Source organism: Pseudochaenichthys georgianus, unplaced genomic scaffold (genome assembly GCF_902827115.2).
Source record: "Pseudochaenichthys georgianus unplaced genomic scaffold, fPseGeo1.2 scaffold_1147_arrow_ctg1, whole genome shotgun sequence".
Lineage (NCBI taxonomy): Eukaryota > Metazoa > Chordata > Actinopteri > Perciformes > Channichthyidae > Pseudochaenichthys > Pseudochaenichthys georgianus.
Genome location: NW_027262093.1, coordinates 12,662 through 34,442, shown reverse-complemented (window position 1 = coordinate 34,442; position 21,781 = coordinate 12,662). Strand labels below are relative to the sequence as shown.

At 44.5% G+C, this 21,781-nt stretch overlaps 1 protein-coding gene and 2 long non-coding RNA genes across 4 annotated transcripts; 2 read left to right on the top strand and 1 right to left on the bottom strand.

The window, feature by feature from the left end:
- The first annotated feature begins 2,579 nt into the window (after positions 1-2,579).
- LOC139433182 (uncharacterized) lies at positions 2,580-5,902 on the top strand. Its single transcript, XM_071202086.1, has 3 exons — positions 2,580-3,702; positions 5,123-5,655; positions 5,771-5,902. The coding sequence occupies exons 1-3, from the start codon at positions 2,580-2,582 to the stop codon at positions 5,900-5,902; spliced, it is 1,788 nt and encodes a 595-aa protein (XP_071058187.1).
- A 220-nt stretch (positions 5,903-6,122) lies between these two features.
- Positions 6,123-7,380, top strand: LOC139433184 (uncharacterized). The gene is made up of 2 exons (XR_011642751.1): positions 6,123-6,578; positions 7,060-7,380. It is a non-coding gene; the product is annotated as an uncharacterized lncRNA (long non-coding RNA).
- Positions 7,381-15,239: 7,859 nt separating this feature from the next.
- Positions 15,240-18,904, bottom strand: LOC139433183 (uncharacterized). 2 transcript variants are annotated; one of them, XR_011642750.1, is made up of 6 exons: positions 18,842-18,904; positions 17,385-17,572; positions 16,973-17,059; positions 16,459-16,667; positions 16,217-16,344; positions 15,240-16,134 (listed from the first exon to the last, which is right to left on the bottom strand). It is a non-coding gene; the product is annotated as an uncharacterized lncRNA (long non-coding RNA). The 2 variants fall into 2 exon arrangements; XR_011642749.1 differs by lacking the exon at positions 18,842-18,904 and adding an exon at positions 17,848-18,245.
- Between the last annotated feature and the right edge of the window lie 2,877 nt (positions 18,905-21,781).

The following is a 21,781-nucleotide window of genomic DNA, read 5'->3' as shown; positions in this document are numbered from 1 at the left end:
ATTTTATAGCTGCATTGAAACTGCATCGTTTTGATATTAAGAACTAGTCATTTAAGATAAGGAAGGACTTTATTCATTTATTATTGTGTCAAGAGTTACAAGAATACAATAAACACAGCAGCATAATAGTAAAACTGTACACTAACAGTGTAAAAGAGCGATTAAATATCTACAGGAAACATAGACGGTCACATATTTAATGTAAATATTATTTAGTAGTGCAAAAAAACGTAGTGGCAGATACGTTATCATAGCACCTTATTACTAATAATAATATAGTTATATAGCAGCGAGTGTTTTGTAATGATGGTAATGATATATATGTATATGGCACATAGTGTTGGTGTGGAAGTTCTCATCTATGTCTATTATCGATGTATCTTTAGCAGCGGTTCCCAACGTGTAGTGCAGCCCTAGTGGTCCGCGAAGGCGTTGCAAGTGGGCCGCCAAATAATTTGCAAAACATTATGATTTGTGTGGAAACTAGGGCTGTCAAACGATTACAATTTTTAATCAGATTAATCACAGCTTAAAAATTAATTAATCATGATTAATCACCATTCGAACTATGTCCAAAATATGCCATTTATTTATGTATATTGTTGTGGGAATGGAAAGATAAATGAAAGAAGGCGGATATATCCAAATAAACATAACAATTTCATGTTTCTTTGACATAACATAGTTGTGTGTCTTTAACATAATGGAATAGTTTTGAGTACACGTGTTTTTAATGTGTGCAACCGGTTTCTATATTAAAATCATGTTAATCCAACGGCCTTTTTTTTCAGTGCAGTTATTATCCAGTGGAAAGTCTTTACCTACTGGCCTATAGTTACATCAAAGTGGTTACTTTTTTTGGCTGGGCAGTGTAGTTCTACACACCGTCTTATTTGATTTTCTCAGGACTTGAAACTGTTTTTTGGGGGCAGACCCCCTCAAAGAAGAAAAATGTTATGCACACGTAAGGTCATCATCTTAACAGTTTATTACGCTCATCGAGTCATCCGTGAGCAGAGCATCAAGTTGCCTATAACAGCTGAATGTGCAACACATCCTCACTCCCAGGTCGGCCAATGTTGACTTTATGTCAAGTCCCCTGCCGGCTTTTTCCAACGCAAGGGGGGGGGCCTTAGCGTCCATTTTCAATGCAAGGGGGGGGGCCTTAGCGTCCATTTTCAACGCAAGGGGGGGGGGCCTTAGCGTCCATTTTCGGCTTTCCGGGATGTCCATGTGCTTCTATGGACGCTCATGGAAGCACGGCATTCGTTTGTGTCGACTGCCCTTAAAGGCAATGTGAGCGTCCATTCTCATTGGATAGCGGAGAATTGTACACCCGGAAGTAAATATTCCCCTTACTGTCGATTGATTTTACAGTGATATCTGCACTACTCATCGACTAAAAAACACCAGATTATCCTTGTTAATTACACAACATTGATTGGTTTAAATTGTGTGCAATGCTTTTGTATTTTTCCCCTTCGATTCGGAGAAACAAATATTTTTTCTGAGTAAAGGATGGCAGAAGACACTACACTACCCAGAATCCCCAGCTATAATTTCTCCCTGCAGAAAAAGAAAACATGGCCGAACTTCGTTTTATTCTGGGTGTAAAATGCCTATTTTAAAGTTAGTTTGGCTATTAAAATGCGTTTTGATGTCATTTGATGCGAGAAATATGAGTTGTTATTTCAGATTATGTGTGCAGTGGATGTACATGATCTTTAGTTTGCTAGTTATTACGAAGATTACTTCAGGAAATCGCGACGTTTTCATTGTTACCAAGGTGGTTGCTAGGGACGCTGCTATCGATATTATTTCTGTTATGTTGTGTAACTGTTTAATGGTGTTATCTTTATTGCTACCCCCTTCCCCGTCAATGTATAGTGTTGGTCCACAGCGCAAACATATTAGTTTAACAAAATCCGCATCTAAAGATAGCCTACGTTATTTCCCCCTCTGCAATTCCAGTCTCACATCTCAGAGCACATCGTCATTAACAAATACCGCAAACAGACCAAAATAATAATAATAATACCTTATTCCGAGTGTGCTTGCTTTTCTCTTTGAAAGTCATCACATAACGGCATTGTAATACACGGTTCTGTTATGTTTTGCATGGGGCTTTTGTTGTTTTTGTGTTTAACTTGTTGTGTGCTCCTTTTACCCCTCACTACTCTGTCTTTCTGTCTCTGCAGGGCTGGTGTGTGACAGGGGGGCGTGGCTGGTTACTCCTGGCTGCAGATGAGGCACACCTGTCCCCACTCACTTGATTACCTGCTCTTTAAGAGCCTGGCCCTCACCTCACTTCTCTGCCAGAGTATTTTTCATGCTGTCCCGCGGTCCGGAGTGCCTTTCTGCAGCCTGGAGTCTGTTGTAGTTGGTTTAGGAGTTCTTTTTGAGTTTTGGTCGGAAACGTTTTTCCGCAGCTTTGTTTTTGGTTTACTACGGCCAGCCAAGCTCCCTGTCGTCAGTACCTGCCTTGGATTACCTAGTCTATTAAACTTTTTGAAACTTTATTTTTGTCAGTCTCTGCTTTGGGGTCCCAGTAGTATCTAAACGTCACAGAATACTCCAATATGGACCCCGCAGAGAATGAGAGACTCAGGGAAGCGCTTGCTGCTCAAGGGGTAATGATAGGGCAACATGACAGAGCTCTGCAGAGAGTTATGGAAGCGATTCGGGATTTAACCGCCGGTGTGACCAACATCGGAGGCCGTATGGAACAGGTCGCAGCACATCTCTCCACACTCCCGCCGACTGCCGATGCTCAAGCTACAGACCCTGCTCCTCCACCTCAAGCTGATCCAGAACGACAGCGCTGCAATCCTCGTGAGCCCTTTATCCCCACATCCGTCAGGTATTCAGGAGATGTAGGGTCTTGTAGTCAGTTCTTACACCAGTGTAGTCTTGTGTTTGAGCAACAGCCTTTCACTTATTCCACTGATAGAACTAGGCTTGCTTTCATCATGAGCCTACTGAGTGATAAAGCAGCAGCATGGGCCCTTGCCATATCTAACAGCAACTCGCCTATTAGTCAGTCTCTGTCGTCTTTTACTGCAGAGATGCGTAGAGTGTTTGATCATCCAGTGAGGGGGAAGGAGGCTGGTAAAAGACTCCTTTCACTCCACCAGGGTTCAGGCTCTGTTGCTGATTTTGCTATTGATTTCCGCATTCTTGCAGCTGAGAGCGGTTGGGATGACATGGCTTTGCTGGGAATTTTTTATAAGGGGCTTAATGATGAGTTAAAGGATGAACTAGCTGTTAGGGATGACACCTCCTCCTTAGAGGAGTTGATTTCTCTAGCGATACGACTAGATAACCGCCTCCGCGAGAGGCGTAGGGAGAGATCAGGAAAACATAGCTCCACCTCCTTTCCCCCTCCGTCCAAGTTTCCTAGTCGGCCGGCATTCTCTGGACCTTCTCGCCATCCTCCTGACTCCGGGCCTCCCAGACCTTCTCCAGATACCCAGGTCTCCCTTCTTTATGGAGGAGCCCATGCAGCTGGGAAGGATGACGCTTACTCCATCAGAACGTCAACGCCGGCTTCGTCAGAGACTCTGCTTCTACTGTGGCCAGGCTGGTCACGTCAGCGCCGGTTGTCCCTCTCTGCCAAAAGACATGGCTCATCAGCGACAGGGGGAGCACTGATGAGCCACACTTCTATCAACTCAGCCTCCTCCAACCGCATCCCAGTCAAAGGTACTATTTCCTGGTCTCAGAACTCTGTTCCGCTGCAGGTCTTGATTGATTCTGGTGCGGATGACAATTTCATTGACTCTGACTTTGTGATGCAGTCTAAACTTCCTTTTGAGCCTCTTCCAGAACCTAAGGATGTGTTTGCCTTAGATGGGAGACTCCTAGCCCAAGTTACTCACCGTACTGCTCCAGTTTCCCTCAAGATCTCTGGCAACCATCACGAGATAATCTCCCTGTACCTTATCCCCTCACCCATGTCGCCACTCGTTTTTAGGTTTTCCGTGGTTGAAGCTCCATAACCCCCACATAGATTGGGCCAACTCGTCTATCATTAACTGGAGTTTATTCTGTCACTCTCATTGCTTACACTCTGCTGTACCCCCCACAGTTACTAGAGCACCAGACCCCCTCAAACCCATTGATCTCACCTCTGTACCCCCTGAATATCACAGTGTCAAGGAGGTTTTCAGCAAGGACCACGCCCTATCCTTGCCGCCTCACCGGCCCTACGATTGTGCCATAGATTTGCTCCCTGGCACCCCCTTTCCGTCAAGTAAACTGTACAATATCTCTAGGCCAGAGAAGGAGGCCATGGAGAGTTACATCTCTGACTCACTCGCTGCTGGGCTTATTCGCCCCTCTTCATCGCCTATGGGCGCAGGTTTCTTTTTTGTGGACAAGAAGGATAAGACCCTACGCCCTTGCATAGACTACAGAGGGCTTAATGAGATCACAGTCAAGAACAAGTACCCCCTTCCACTCATAGACTCAGCCTGTGTTCCCCTTCATGAAGCCACCATCTTCACTAAGTTGGATCTTCGCAATGCGTACCACTTGGTGAGAATAAGGGAGGGGGATGAGTGGAAGACTGCATTCAATACTCCCAGGGGACATTTTGAGTATTTAGTAATGCCTTTTGGGTTAACGAACGCACCTGGGGTTTTTCAAGCTATGATTAATGATGTATTGCGTGACATGTTAAACAGGTTTGTTTTTGTGTACCTTGATGACATCCTTATCTTCTCTCGCACTCTTCAGGAGCATGTCCAGCATGTTAGGCTGGTACTGCAGAGACTTCTTGAGAACAGACTGTATGTTAAGGCTGAGAAGTGCGAGTTTCATGCCTCTTCTGTGAGTTTCCTGGGTTTTATCGTCGACAAGGGACAATTAAGGACTGACCCCGCCAAGGTCCAAGCAGTGACCGAGTGGCCCACTCCCTCTAACAGGAAGCAGTTGCAAAGGTTTCTGGGCTTTGCTAACTTTTATAGAAGGTTTATTCGGGACTATAGTAGGGTAGCAGTGCCTCTGACTAAACTCACCTCTGTCAAGTTGCCTTTTGAGTGGTCTCCTGCAGCTGAGGCAGCTTTTGTAAAACTGAAATGTCTGTTTGCCACTGCTCCTGTGCTCTCTCATTCTGATCCAGGGGTCCAGTTTGTGGTGGAGGTGGATGCCTCTGATTCTGGAGTGGGGGCAGTTTTATCCCAGCGTTCCCCCGCAGACCAGAAGCTCCACCCTTGTGCGTTCTTCTCTCGTCGGCTGACCCCTGCTGAGAGGAATTACGACGTTGGTAATCGGGAGTTGCTGGCAGTGGTTCTGGCCCTTCAAGAATGGAGGCACTGGCTGGAGGGAGCCAACCATCCTTTTATAGTATGGACGGACCATAAGAATTTGTCTTACCTTCGCTCTGCACGCAGGCTCAACTCACGCCAGGCTCGGTGGGCTCTCTTCCTGGGACGGTTCAACTTCACCTTGACCTACCGGCCTGGCTCCAGGAATGTGAAGGCTGACGCCTTGTCCCGGCAGTTCGCTTCCCCAGTGGAGGACTCAAGGGATGCAACCATTCTGCCATCTTCCTGTGTTGTGGGAGCAGCTAGATGGGAGATTGAAAGGGTGGCCCAGGAGGACCATCCAGCGGCTCAGGATTGTCCACCAGACCGGCTGTTCGTTTCCCCCGATGTTAGATCTCCAGTGCTCCAGTGGGGACACACGTCCAAAGTTGCCTGCCATGCAGGCTTTCATCGGACCCTGGCTCTAATTCGACAACGCTTCTGGTGTCCCACTATGTCCGCAGACACGAAGGAGTATGTCTCAGCTTGTTCCGTCTGTGCCCGCAGCAAGGCCTCACATCAGGCCCCCGCTGGCCTTCTTCGCCCACTTCCCATTCCCCACCGGCCCTGGTCCCACATTGCGGTGGATTTTGTGACTGGTCTCCCAACATCAGATGGGAACGACACTATTCTGACCATCGTTGACCGTTTCTCTAAGGCTGTGCACTTTGTCCCCCTGCCTAAACTACCTTCTGCCCTCGAGACTGCCACTCTTCTCACCCAGCATGTTTTTAGGCTGCATGGTATCCCTCAGGATATTGTTTCAGACAGGGGTCCGCAGTTTTCCTCCCAAGTTTGGAAGGCCTTTTGTCGGGCATTGGGGGCGTCGGCCAGTTTGTCCTCTGGGTACCATCCCTAAACCAATGGCCAGACGGAGCGGGCAAATCAGGACCTGGGAACGGCTCTTCGTTGTGTTGCCTCTCGAAACCCACCCTCATGGTCTCTTCATCTGCCATGGGTTGAGTACGCCCACAACTCCCTGGTGTGCTCTGCCACAGGTATGTCACCCTTTATGGCTTCCAACGGCTTCCAACCTCCCCTTTTCCCGGTTCAAGAGAGAGAGGTGGCAGTTCCCTCAGTACAGGGGCATCTTCGGCGAGCCCGCAGAGTCTGGCGTGAAGCCCGGGCAGCTCTTACCCGCACCTCCGCCCGGAACCAGAGGATGGCGGATCGTCATCGACGACCAGCTCCGGATTACCAACCGGGCCAGAAGGTTTGGCTTTCCTCCCGTGACATCCCTCTTCAAACGGATTCTCGGAAACTCACTCCCAGGTACATTGGACCTTATGAGATAGAACGGGTCATCAATCCTAGTGTGGTTAGGCTTAAGTTGCCTCTTGCCTTGAAGGTGCACCCCACTTTTCATGTGTCACTCCATAAGAGAGTTTCCTGCAGCCCTCTTTGCCCTCCAACCAAACCCCCTTCACCCCCCCGGCTCATCGACAACCACCCGGCCTTCACTGTACGGAGGTTGCTGAAAGTTCGAAGGTGGGGCCGTGGATACCAGTATTTAGTGGATTGGGTGGGGTATGGGCCAGAGGAGCGACAATGGGTTTCTCGCTCGCTGATTTTGGACCCAAAACTCTTGAGAGACTTTTATGTCCGTTTCCCGGATAGTCCTGGTAGGCCGCCAGGAGGCGTCCTTTGAGGGGGGGGGTACTGTTATGTTTTGCATGGGGCTTTTGTTGTTTTTGTGTTTAACTTGTTGTGTGCTCCTTTTACCCCTCACTACTCTGTCTTTCTGTCTCTGCAGGGCTGGTGTGTGACAGGGGGGCGTGGCTGGTTACTCCTGGCTGCAGATGAGGCACACCTGTCCCCACTCACTTGATTACCTGCTCTTTAAGAGCCTGGCCCTCACCTCACTTCTCTGCCAGAGTATTTTTCATGCTGTCCCGCGGTCCGGAGTGCCTTTCTGCAGCCTGGAGTCTGTTGTAGTTGGTTTAGGAGTTCTTTTTGAGTTTTGGTCGGAAACGTTTTTCCGCAGCTTTGTTTTTGGTTTACTACGGCCAGCCAAGCTCCCTGTCGTCAGTACCTGCCTTGGATTACCTTGTCTATTAAACTTTTTGAAACTTTATTTTTGTCAGTCTCTGCTTTGGGGTCCCAGTAGTATCTAAACGTCACAGGTTCGGCTGCATTACATATTACATATCTGCCGTAGTTCTGTATTTATAGAGCCCTGATGAGAAGACAAACATGAGGAACTGAAAACGTGACGTGGATCATAAATATATCAGCCATTAAACAACATCTTACATTTCTTTTCACACAATACGTCTCCTTGCAGTATCAACACTAATTCGGCTCACTTTTATATTTGATCCAATTGGTAGATAGGCTGTATTTACACCATAAAGGTGCACAGCTGATATCAAGGGACACCTGGTGGTTAAAGCATGTTATTGAATTTCAATATTTTTATTATTAGATATTAATACGATCCCTATAAAGTATATTCATTATTCGTTATTCTCTACTAATTGTTAATTAAAGACTGTATGTAATGACTATTTTGCACATCCCGTTCAAGATTTCATGATGTTCTAAGGTTTATTGACATATCATATAGGCCTACACAACTGTGGTGTAGTTCTGCACTGAATGAAAAACTTGGGTTGCAGGTTCCTCAATAGTGCATTACAAGACATCTATCAATATGTGTGCATACCTCCAGCAATGTTAACTATGTTGAAGCACTTATTTTAACTGATATTATACATAATGTATTACTCTTATAAGATGTATGTAGATATTTCATCTCCGGCCTTGTCAGGTATTGAACAATCAATAAATAAAGAACACAGAATTGTTGAATATAAAACACAGAATTTATGTGATTATACTAAATGATTTTCAAATAAACACAACTGCATATTTAACTGTTACACATGCTGATGTAACGCAAATGTTCCAACTTGGGATCAATAAAGTATATCTTATCTTAAGCTGATCGATGGCTACGGCCATATTTGCACAATGTGCCTCTGAACCTTGACAAGTGCATGTTTCAGGCTTATCAATTAATGTAATGTAATGTTATCACAGGGGTCACACACATAAGACCAGCTGTTAAATAAAGCTCTTCTGACCTTAGCTGGCATGTGGGTATATATAGTAATACTGCCCATTATGGGCACAAGCAATTTTCACCCATTTATTAATTATATGTTTTAAATGTGAGTGTTTCCTGTCCCCTAAACCTCCAGGGATGTACACAGTTTAATACTGGCAACTTCTTATTATGGGAAATACGAAAACGTCTTTTAAAACTACAACTCCCAGTAGAGACGTGCCATAGAGAACATGTTGCGAAACAGAATAGCCAGCATGTGTAGTTCTGGGGACGGGGTGGGGGAGGGGGGACGCGGTGGACCCGTTCAAATCCAGTTTTGGACAGTCTGCCGTGGTTCCATCCCATTTCAAGTGCTGTTCGAGGCTCGGTAACCCTCGGAGCACACTCTCCAATCACAGAGCTTGAGGACTATCACGGGGTTTGTCAAGAGCACATGGTGTAGTCCAAACGATAGCTGGGGATTCTGGGTAGTGTAGTGTCTTCTGCCATCCTTTACTCCTGGGAATGGACGCTCACATTACCTTTAAGGGCAGCCGACATAAACGAATGCCGTGCTTCCATGAGCGTCAAATCCCGACGCAGATGGGAATACATTGCAATCAGTTGAAAGCTATTTGCGTCCCTTTATGACGCTGAAGGAGCCTAGGAGCGTCACAACTGGACGCCACGGACACTGACCAAACGTCGCTATTGAACGCTTAGGGAGTGAGAGTGTGTTGGAAACTACCCAAAATGTCATCGAATGTGGAACACTTTTCAACCTAATCAATGACATAGCAGTGTTTATCAGGGAGTCATATCAGAGCGTCAAGCTGTGGGAGAAACGAGCCCAAGACAAGATGCCGTCGACTCATCCTGTAGACTCATCTGGTCCTATCTCTATCGTGTTGTCATAGAAAGGGGAGGCAGGGCACTATAGGGCCCCCCCTTAAATTAACTAGAAGTCATCATTTAAGGGGTTATTTTTAAAACTTTTCTTCTGGGGGGGGGGGGGGGGGCATACCCCCCCAGACATTACATTACATTGCATTTAGCTGAGGCTTTTATCCAAAGCGACTTACAATAAGTGCGTTCCACCAGGAAGACACAACCTTGAAGAAAACTGAATCATAAGTACATCAGGTTTCATAGAGCCAAACATTTCAAGTGCTACTCAACTGGCTTTAGAGAAGCCAGCCCTTTGTTAGTATATAAGTGCTTTGTTAATAGTTCTATCCTCGAGGTGGAGTCGAGAGAGATGGGTTTTCAGTCTGGAAGGTGTGTAAGCTTTCTGCTGTCCTGATGTCAATGGGAGCTCATTCCACCATCTTGGAGCCAGGATAGCAAACCCACGTGTTTCTGCTGATGGGAACTTGGGACGGCCTACCTGCCTGTCAGCCTTCCATCTGGGCACAAACTTATCTCGTGCCCTCATTGGTCATGTGCGCGTTCGTGTGTGTTGGAGGAGTGGCTCTGTGAGGAAGTCTGAAGTTGGTGCATCATGGCATGTGGCTCATTAAAAAATAAGTACAGCTATTGTCTCCCTCTTGTAGAACGGGTCGGCCCACCTGCAGCAGGTACTCCAGGGTTGCCAACTCTCACGCATCTGGCGTGTGACACACGCTTTCACTCTCAATCTCACGCTCTCACGCTGCCCAAACTATTCTCAAGCCAAAAACAAGATGAACCGGTGATCGTCTTTTGTTGGTTATTTACAAAGTTGAGTTGACAGCTGCTCAAGCTGTTGATCCGCTCCCTCCCCGCCCCCTCCACCACCAGACCCCCCTATTAGTGCTCGGTCACTGTTCGCTTTGTGAGAGGGTTTGAAGGTCTAATTTCTAATGATTGATAGTTACACATACTTGTTGTATGTATTAGTTGAGTTTGCCCCTGGTACGTAAAAAGGATAATAATAGCGTTTTTAAAATTATACTGAGTTATTCTTCTTGTCAATAACCGCTACTATTCGTTTGTTTTATGGATTTGGGCCGGTCTGGGTCTAAATGCCAGGGCCGATTTGCTGTCCCAGTCCAGCCCTGATAACAGGAATGTCCTTCTCAATAGCGAGGAGGAGGAGATCAGAAAGCCTCTCTTCTGTACTTTGGCTTCTGAGTGTGTCTTTCACACACCGGCAGCTTAGTCATTTGTTCATCACCACTCACCTTCAAAATAACAAGTAAAGCCGGCATGATGTGGGACAGTAAAGTGGGAGGTGCTGCTACCTGTCTGTCTGAAGGGACTGCCGATGTCCGCAACGCTGTGCGCGAGACGTGGAGGGAGGGAGGGAGAGAGGGAGGGAGAGAGAGAGGGAGGGAGGGAGGGAGGGAGGGAGAGAGCAGCGGAACTTCACAGTCTAATCTCCCGACCTGATATTTACATTTTTTATTCAAGCAATATCTTTTTGGAAAGTGTGTGCGAACAGCAGTAGATACATATTCATTTATTTAAAAACATAAAAATAAAATAAGAAGCACCCCATAAAAAGGGCACTTTCTCTGGAGGAATAAAAAGGGCAGTGGCTCAAGCCCACTTTGAGGTCTATGTGTGCACGTGCATGCTCAAGACTGACTATCCGCCACAACCTTTTCCGCCCCCGATCACTGATTGAGAGGAGAGAGAGTAGTAACATGGAAATAGTAAATGAATGAGTAAAGACGGTCTTCCTGGTTGAACTTGCGCTGAGCTTCATTTAGTCTCAGATCACTTCCACATGTTCTCCATCAGCTTCGTAGCACCTTGGACACAAGAAGAACATCCTGTTTGTGTTTTTGAAAGACAAACCTTTATTAATGACCCAAACATTTCATGTAATCACACATCCCATCAGTGAAGTCTGTTCAATGATTTCATGACCAGTCTCTCTTTCTCCACACCATGTGTTTCATCTCAGCTATTTCAAACAGAGTCAGACATGATTTCCTTATTGATTATTATCATGATAATTAATGTTCTATAAAACATCAGAGTGCCCAATTTATATTTGGACAACAACAACAACAACAACAACAACAACAACAACAACAATTAGTCTGCAAAACTGTAATATTATACAATGTATTTCCCGAGCAAATACTCTAAGCTATTTACAGGAGAATAATGAATATTTTTATTATTAGATATTAATACGATCCCTATAAAGTATATTCATTACTCGTTATTCTCTACTAATTGTTAATTAAAGACTGTATGTAATGACTATTTTGCACATCCCGTTCAAGATTTCATGATGTTCTAAGGTTTATTGACATATCATATAGGCCTACACAACTGTGGTGTAGTTCTGCACTGAATGAAAAACTTGGGTTGCAGGTTCCTCAATAGTGCATTACAAGACATCTATCAATATGTGTGCATACCTCCAGCAATGTTAACTATGTTGAAGCACTTATTTTAACTGATATTATACATAATGTATTACTCTTATAAGATGTATGTAGATATTTCATCTCCGGCCTTGTCAGGTATTGAACAATCAATAAATAAAGAACACAGAATTGTTGAATATAAAACACAGAATTTATGTGATTATACTAAATGATTTTCAAATAAACACAACTGCATATTTAACTGTTACACATGCTGATGTAACGCAAATGTTCCAACTTGGGATCAATAAAGTATATCTTATCTTAAGCTGATCGATGGCTACGGCCATATTTGCACAATGTGCCTCTGAACCTTGACAAGTGCATGTTTCAGGCTTATCAATTAATGTAATGTAATGTTATCACAGGGGTCACACACATAAGACCAGCTGTTAAATAAAGCTCTTCTGACCTTAGCTGGCATGTGGGTATATATATTAATACTGCCCATTATGGGCACAAGCAATTTTCACCCATTTATTAATTATATGTTTTAAATGTGAGTGTTTCCTGTCCCCTAAACCTCCAGGGATGTACACAGTTTAATACTGGCAACTTCTTATTATGGGAAATACGAAAACGTCTTTTAAAACTACAACTCCCAGTAGAGACGTGCCATAGAGAACATGTTGCGAAACAGAATAGCCAGCATGTGTAGTTCTGGGGACGGGGTGGGGGAGGGGGGGACGCGGTGGACCCGTTCAAATCCAGTTTTGGACAGTCTGCCGTGGTTCCATCCCATTTCAAGTGCTGTTCGAGGCTCGGTAACCCTCGGAGCACACTCTCCAATCACAGAGCTTGAGGACTATCACGGGGTTTGTCAAGAGCACATGGTGTAGTCCAAACGATAGCTGGGGATTCTGGGTAGTGTAGTGTCTTCTGCCATCCTTTACTCCTGGGAATGGAAGCTCACATTACCTTTAAGGGCAGCCGACATAAACGAATGCCGTGCTTCCATGAGCGTCAAATCCCGACGCAGATGGGAATACATTGCAATCAGTTGAAAGCTATTTGCGTCCCTTTATGACGCTGAAGGAGCCTAGGAGCGTCACAATTGGACGCCACGGACACTGACCAAACGTCGCTATTGGACGCTTAGGGAGTGAGAGTGTGTTGGAAACTACCCAAAATGTCATCGAATGTGGAACACTTTTCAACCTAATCAATGACATAGCAGTGTTTATCAGGGAGTCACATCAGAGCGTCAAGCTGTGGGAGAAACGAGCCCAAGACAAGATGCCTTCGACTCATCCTGTAGACTCATCTGGTCCTATCTCTATCGTGTTGTCATAGAAAGGGGAGGCAGGGCACTATAGGGTCCCCCCCTTAAATTAACTAGAAGTCATCATTTAAGGGGTTATTTTTAAAACTTTTCTTCTGGGGGGGGGGGGGGGGCATGCCCCCCCAGACATTACATTACATTGCATTTAGCTGAGGCTTTTATCCAAAGCGACTTACAATAAGTGCGTTCCACCAGGAAGACACAACCTTGAAGAAAACAGAATCATAAGTACATCAGGTTTCATAGAGCCAAACATTTCAAGTGCTACTCAACTGGCTTTAGAGAAGCCAGCCCTTTATTAGTATATAAGTGCTTTGTTAATAGTTCTATCCTCGAGGTGGAGTCGAGAGAGATGGGTTTTCAGTCTGGAAGGTGTGTAAGCTTTCTGCTGTCCTGATGTCAATGGGAGCTCATTCCACCATCTTGGAGCCAGGATAGCAAACCCACGTGTTTCTGCTGATGGGAACTTGGGATGGCCTACCTGCCTGTCAGCCTTCCATCTGGGCACAAACTTATCTCGTGCCCTCATTGGTCATGTGCGCGTTCGTGTGTGTTGGAGGAGGGGCTCTGTGAGGAAGTCTGAAGTTGGTGCATCATGGCATGTGGCTCATTAAAGAATAAGTACAGCTACTAGGCTTGTTTGAGACGCGTTGCGGCTCGCCTCGAAAGTAGACGAGAGTAGCCGATCGCAGCCGGGGGAGGTGTCAAAAAGCTCGTCTTAAGTCGGACAGCTCGGACTCGGAGTCGGCTTGACTGGCTGGGTTTGCGATGGCGGAAATTGCGTTGGCGTTTTTCGTTGCAGATGAAGTGGATGCAATAGAAATCCCACATGTATTGTATGGAGAATGACATGATGATGAACCACACCAGTGACTGGGTTCCATCATTAGAAATGCTCCTCCCTCTTAATGTTTGCAAACTGATAGGTGGACAGGCTACACATGATCAGTCCCTTCAGATCCGCACACATGAAGATTCATGAGCATGAACTGAACAGACCTGCTGCTGTGTTAATTCTTTAGCTGCCACTTTAAGCTTTATGATGTGTACAACATGGATGTAATTTGATTTAATCTTGCCATTTTAAATGATGTATTCAATAAATAAGGTTAAACCAAATCATTACATTACAATAGATTTTATTTTAATGATTTGGTTTAACTTAAAGAGAAACTTTATTGTTATTGCACATATTACAGGTACTGAGACAACGAAATGCAGTTTAGCTTCTAACCAGGTGCAACAAGCAGTGAAGAGGAAAGTAATGTACACAATCTACAGAATAACATATAGAATGATGAATAAACAGTGTGTATTAATACACTAGATATTAGCCTGTGAGCAGTATGAACAGTGTGTATTAATACACTAGATATCAGCCTGAGAGCAGTATGAACAGTGTGTATGAATACACTAGATATCAGCCTGTGAGCAGTATGAACAGTGTGTATGAATACACTAGATATCAGCCTGTGAGCAGTATGAACAGTGTGTATGAATACACTAGTTATCAGCCTGAGAGCAGTATGAACAGTGTGTATGAATACACTAGATATCAGCCTGTGAGCAGTATGAACAGTGTGTATGAATACACTAGATATCAGCCTGTGAGCAGTATGAACAGTGTGTATGAATACACTAGATATCAGCCTGTGAGCAGTATGAACAGTGTGTATGAATACACTAGATATCAGCCTGTGAGCAGTATGAACAGTGTGTATGAATATGCTAAGATATATAAAGTATGAAAACGGTAAGCAGTATAGTATAAAATATATAGATATTAATGTCATGATGATAAACATTGTGGAACAATGATGAAAAACGGGAATGGATGTGGCGACGTAAAACTGACACAAAACAACAACAAACTTTTGCCAGCCAATTGGAGAGCTTCATCAGCAGCACGTGGTAAAAACCACCAATGAGCGCTCAGCTCGAGATATCAGCGAGCCGTTTCCCATCAAGCATTTCGCTTCCGCAGCTCGTGGAGAGCAACTGTGCCAACCATAGACATATAAAGAGTAGACGCCGCATCGACCGCTACTGCCTATTGGCGCTGACGAGCCGTGGGCCCGCCATCTTGGACCGGTCACCCGCTCCACTCAGTGTGATCTGTCTGGCAGGCGCAATGAAGTGTCTGCGCATTTTATCAATCATAACTCGCTGAATACAAAACTGATTTTCACGGGGGGGGTTTTCTGCAAACGTCATATATGTAGGCATGATACCGGACACATGATTCGGCGTATTTTAATATTCATAGTAGGCTTAACAGCAATAGAATATTCTGGTATTTGATGTTATGTATGATAGGTATTTTTGCAAAAGACACACGATATATAATATATACACACACACACATAAAAAAACACTAATGGTCTATATATGATAGTGAAGCAGATTGTGTAGGCCTATACTCAGCTATTTTAATAAGTTGAAAAATGAAGAAACAATAATACATTATACATAGACAGAAGTTATATATCAGTAAAAATGAATATCTATGTCATAAAAAATGAAAATGTACTTCTACATCTATATAAAAAATGTAAATGTTCAAGTTAAACACAAGAACATGACACCACCCCGCCCAAACCATATTTACACAAAGTTGCTCATGACACCCGAATGCCCCGTGCATGCGGCTCCTCCAAAGCATGACTGAGAACCTCTTTCTCATATCTTTGTCTTTGGGAAACCATCAAAATAAAAACGGGAGATTTGAGAGTCAACACAAAAACATTTTAAGAAGGAGGTCAAGCTTATTTTCTTCCTTCTTCTTCCTAGATAGATTAGATTTTAGATTTAGATTAGGACCCTTTGTGTTTCAGGTGACAAAGACTTCGTCAGGTAATATGCAATGGGAGCCTTCCAATGTCCGTGTAGGCCAACCACCATGAACACAAGAGCCTCAGTAGCAGCATCGGTCTCATTGTTTCCATCACCCATGTCGACAAAAGCAGACATTGACTGGTTATGTGGATTATATTGCACATGTTTTCTGATGGCCATGTCATCCAACATGAGTGAAACACATCCATGTTTAGCCTGGTCGTCCTGGCATCTTCTCTCCAGCATATTCAGCATCATCTTGTTCAGGCCAGGCTTGCCATCACCGAACACAGCCACCTGTAAAAAAATTGAGAAGTAGCTATTTAACGTACTTGCAACCGTAATTTCCAAAAATGAAATTGAACAACATTAAGACTACCTTTTTTTTTGTAGTCTCTCTGAGGTATTTGTATGCCTTTGGACCATGTAGATGGAGTGTGAGGGCAAACTCTCTGTGGTCCTTGGAGTACTCATGGCCCTGCTTTGCCTTGAAGTCTATTTGAAGATCTGAAATTGTATGAGAAAAAATTAATAAGTCCCCTTCATATAATAACAAAGGAGTTTAATAAAGAGTGTAAGAGTAAGATGTACATGAATTTCAAAGTGCTACTTTCATCTTACCGGAGTAGAAATCAAGCCTCTTTGAGTTCTTCATTAATGAGGTTCTTTTCCCTCAAATCCCCCAAAAGACTCCTCACTGTGGTCTCTGCCCTCTTTTCTCTAGCCATGGCATTCTTCCTCTCTCGCTCGAGACTCTCCACTCTTGCTAAAGCTTCATTGAGTCTGGCCTTAAGAGCAGTAGGAGAAGCAGGCGAGACATCGCTATGATCCTATAAGAGGGATGAACATGGTTTGAGTGATGTTTCACTTCACACACATCACTTTGACACAACTAGAGTATGGCCCACATTCTTTCTTATAGTCATCACCTGTCAAAGCCACTGCCAGCATCGTGTGTGTGTGTGTGTGTGTGTGTGTGTGTGTGTGTGTGTGCCAGGAATGCATGTTCAACATGTCTTCAATTGTGTGTGTATGTGTTTATTTGTGAGTGTGTTTAATATGAGTGGCAGCAAACAAGAGAGATTTTACTTTGTCTAGGACCATTATGAATGATGTTGAAAATAGAAATACTCACATCATTAAGCTGAGGTTGTGAGTGTGAGGTTGAAGCTTCTGGGTCGTCCTGAGGGGCCACAGACAGGCTCTCTTCAGCTTTTCTGCCCTTTTCCGGCACACACACACACACACACACACACACACACACACACACACACACACACACACACACACACACACACACACACACACACACACACACACACACACACACACACACACACACACACACACACACACACACACACACACACACACACACACACACACACACACACACACACACACACACACACACACACACACACACACACACACACACACACACACACACACACACACACACACACACACACACACACACACACACGTTATTGATAATAGAATATTTACATTTATGAATGCTAATAACCGTATGATGATACACCTACTCTTTGGAGGTGAACCGGGAAGCTGAAGATGGAGGGAATAACACCATCTCTGAGTCGGACAATCTGTCCTGTCAAACTCGTCCTGCTTAAAATGCTCACTGCAAATCACGGATGACTCGCTTGCAGTGAACCCTTCCCTCCTCAAAGCAACTTCCCACTTCTTTCTCATATCTTTGTCTTTGGGAAACCTTCAAAATAAAAACGGGAGATTTGAGAGTCAACACAAAAACATTTTAAGAAGGAGGTCAAGCTTATTTTCTTCTTCTTCTTCCTAGATAGATTAGATTAGATTTTACTTTATTCATCCCACAACGGGGACATTCACTTGTTACAGCAGCGATTTATAAAGTCTCAGTTGGCCATGAACATAATGTTTGCTGGCTACGATTTCGCTGGCGGACATCAATACAGTACAATAATATTCTATTTACAAAATACAACCAATTATAATGTTGAATCTTACTTGTGAAAAGTAATCCCCCGACCCCTGTTCGCAATCGTCCGCCGATTTGCACAGCAATATGCTGCACAGTGCTCTGGCATCTTGAAACCTCTGCTGTCTCTGGGTAGAATGTCTGTAGGATGACCGGTCCAAGATGGCGGCCGTATTTCTTGCGCCCCAGCAGCCAATGCGGCGTCTACTCTTTATATGTCTATGGTGCCAACTCGCCTCGCCTCGCTCTTAAGGCTGCGGGCGTCTTTGTCCCGCGAGATTTCAAAGTCTCATGTGGGCGAGCCTCCAGAGCAAGTCGGACAAAATGACTAACCATCATGCAACGCACTAGCAAGACGTTGATCGCAAATGCGCAGGTCTTGCTCGTCTCAAACAAGCCTATTGTCTCCCTCTTGTAGAACGGGTCGGCCCACCTGCAGCAGGTACTCCAGGGTTGCCAACTCTCACGCATCTTGCGTGTGACACACGCTTGTGCAATCTCACGCTCTCACGCTGCCCAAACTATTCTCAAGCCAAAAACAAGATGAACCGGTGATCGTCTTTTGTTGGTTATTTACAAAGTTGAGTTGACAGCTGCTCAAGCTGTTGATCCGCTCCCTCCCCGCCCCCTCCACCACCAGACCCCCCTATTAGTGCTCGGTCACTGTTCGCTTTGTGAGAGGGTTTGAAGGTCTAATTTCTAATGATTGATAGTTACACATACTTGTTGTATGTATTAGTTTAGTTTGCCCCTGGTACGTAAAAAGGATAATAATAGCGTTTTTAAAATTATACTGAGTTATTCTTCTTGTCAATAACCGCTACTATTCGTTTGTTTTATGGATTTGGGCCGGTCTGGGTCTAAATGCCAGGGCCGATTTGCTGTCCCAGTCCAGCCCTGATAACAGGAATGTCCTTCTCAATAGCGAGGAGGAGGAGATCAGAAAGCCTCTCTTCTGTACTTTGGCTTCTGAGTGTGTCTTTCACACACCGGCAGCTTAGTCATTTGTTCATCACCACTCACCTTCAAAATAACAAGTAAAGCCGGCATGATGTGGGACAGTAAAGTGGGAGGTGCTGCTACCTGTCTGTCTGAAGGGACTGCCGATGTCCGCCGCAACGCTGTGCGCGAGACGTGGAGGGAGGGAGGGAGGGAGGGAGGGAGGGAGAGAGCAGCGGAACTTCACAGTCTAATCTCCCGACCTGATATTTACATTTTTTATTCAATTAATATCTTTTTGGAAAGTGTGCGCGAACAGCAGTAGATACATATTCATTTATTTAAAAACATAAAATAAAATAAGAAGCACCCCATAAAAAGGGCACTTTCTCTGGAGGAAGAAAAAGGGCAGGGGCTCAAGCCCACTTTGAGGTCTATGTGTGCACGTGCATGCTCAAGACTGACTATCCGCCACAACCTTTTCCGCCCCCGATCACTGATTGAGAGGAGAGAGAGTAGTAACATGGAAATAGTAAATGAATGAGTAAAGACGGTCTTCCTGGTTGAACTTGCGCTGAGCTTCATTTAGTCTCAGATCACTTCCACATGTTCTCCATCAGCTTCGTAGCACCTTGGACACAAGAAGAACATCCTGTTTGTGTTTTTGAAAGACAAACCTTTATTAATGACCCAAACATTTCATGTAATCACACATCCCATCAGTGAAGTCTGTTCAATGATTTCATGACCAGTCTCTCTTTCTCCACACCATGTGTTTCATCTCAGCTATTTCAAACAGAGTCAGACATGATTTACTTATTGATTATTATCATGATGATTAATGTTCTATAAAACATCAAAGTATCCCATTTCTATTTGGATAACAACAACAACAACAACAACAATTAGTCTGCAAAACTATAATATTATACAATGTATTTCCCGAGCAAAGACTCTAAGCTATTCACAGGAGAATAATGAATGATGTACTTATTGATTATGATCATGACAGCAAGTAATATCATTTTAAATAAACATGATGAAATAAGTGTCATAGCCACCTGGGATCTCGTGTTTTAGTTAATTCAGCAACAATAACATTTAATCTGTCAGAAAGATGTGATTATAAATGTCTCTATTGTTTTAGAACCAGAATAAAATGTGTACAATAAAAGAAGCTCTGCTGCTTCCTCTCTGAAGACTCGTGCGCTACGAGAGAAACAAGAATCAAAAGAAATATCCAACACAGATTTAGAGCAAAGTTTACACATCGGTTCAGGTGAACAAGGATCCTCCTGAGCAGTGACAGCCTCCGTGGCTACACAGACACAGGAAGGAGCCGGAAGAAAGTCCAACATCTACAGAACATGAAGAAGATGTTGAAGCCCCGCCCATCGTGTTTGATTGACAGCTGATCTCTGCAGTGAAGACATGGAAAATCAGCTCTGAAGGACACACGGTGAGTTTAAGAAGTAGAAGAGTTCCTCCAAGGACTCCAGGCTATTTGAGTTTACAAAACTCAGCAGTGTCTCCATAATCATAACAAAGCCACACTCCAGCATGCAGCGGCTGAGTGAACGTGGTCTGCACTCTGTGGAGGAGAGTCATGGTTTCAGAGACGCTGTAGAAGGACAGAACACCTGCTCTGTGATCCAGGTACACTCCTACTCTGGAGGACGGAGGACCTGAGACGGGAGTGAGGATGTTGTTGTAACGAAATGTATAACTGTTTTGTTCACAATCTAAGGACCAAGATTTGTCATTGTTTCCAAATACACGTTCCCTCCCTGCTCTGCTGGTATTCTTGTATGCGACTGCTACACAAACTGCTCTCCCCTCTCCGCTCCACCTCCCAGTAACAACGTCCAGTCAGACTCTCTCTGCTCAGGACCTGAGGACAATAAGTGAATCTGTCTGGGTGACTGGAATAAGGCTGTTGTTGTCTCATGCGTGTTGCTTTTCTGCTCCCCTCAGATAATAACAGCCGTGAGACTGAACCTCCTTCCTAGCTACAAACTGCTGAATTTAGCGGAGACATGCAGAAAAGTGAAATGATTTGAATCAAAATGGTTACAGCTCAATTAATGCACTGACTTTGTTGAAAGCTTGAAAGTGAAGTGTTAAACTGGAAGAGTAGGATAAACAGTGATGAAGATTAATATTTAAAAGAAAAGTTTAAAAGGTATAAACAAGTACAGTACATGTGCAACCCTCCTGTGATATATGGCTATGCGTACAAATTAGTGCTGTCAACATTATCGCGTTAACGGCGGTAATTAATTTTTTGAATTAATTGCGTTAAAATATTTAACGCGTTATGCAGAATGGCCCGCCCCGTGCCACCAGTGGCAGCGCCAGGGTATGGCTGGGGCTACACCCATACCAAGAAGTGGCTTAGCCCCACCATGAACATGATGTTAAAGAAAGCAAAATAAAGTCTGCCAACTCGCGCGGAGTAAATTGCACAGACCGCAGTTAGTAAGATTGATTTCAGTAGCCACGGTTTTGAAAACTTTTGTCACGTAGTGATCGTCTTCTCAATAGAACATCTTTGATAACGGCGTGGTGTTGTTGCAGGAAGTCCCGACGCAGAATACTCTTGCTGTAGTACAGGGCAGAGCCATATCATAGTAATAATATGGCTCTGGTACAGGGGTGCACATAACTGGTACGCAGGTTATGTGCGTAATCTGAAATGCGTACCGTCACTTGTGTCACAAAGCGCATTTGCGTACCGACGTACTTGTGAAGCTTTTCCAGAAGGCGGTTAGATCACCGGACGACAGAGTCGGTCTCCGTGTGCACAGACAGGCTGCTGTTAACGTCGGTCTGTACAACGGAACTGTGCCAAAACTACGCCAACCGGCTGCGGAGGGAGACTCCCCCCCTCACTGGAGAACTGCGCTAAAACAGCTGATCACAACGTTCACACTCTGTGGTCATGAAGTACTCCACTAGCCGCCGCCCCCCCTCTGTCGACTTTCCTGAAGTACTCCCCCGTTGATAGAAATCAACACGTAATGA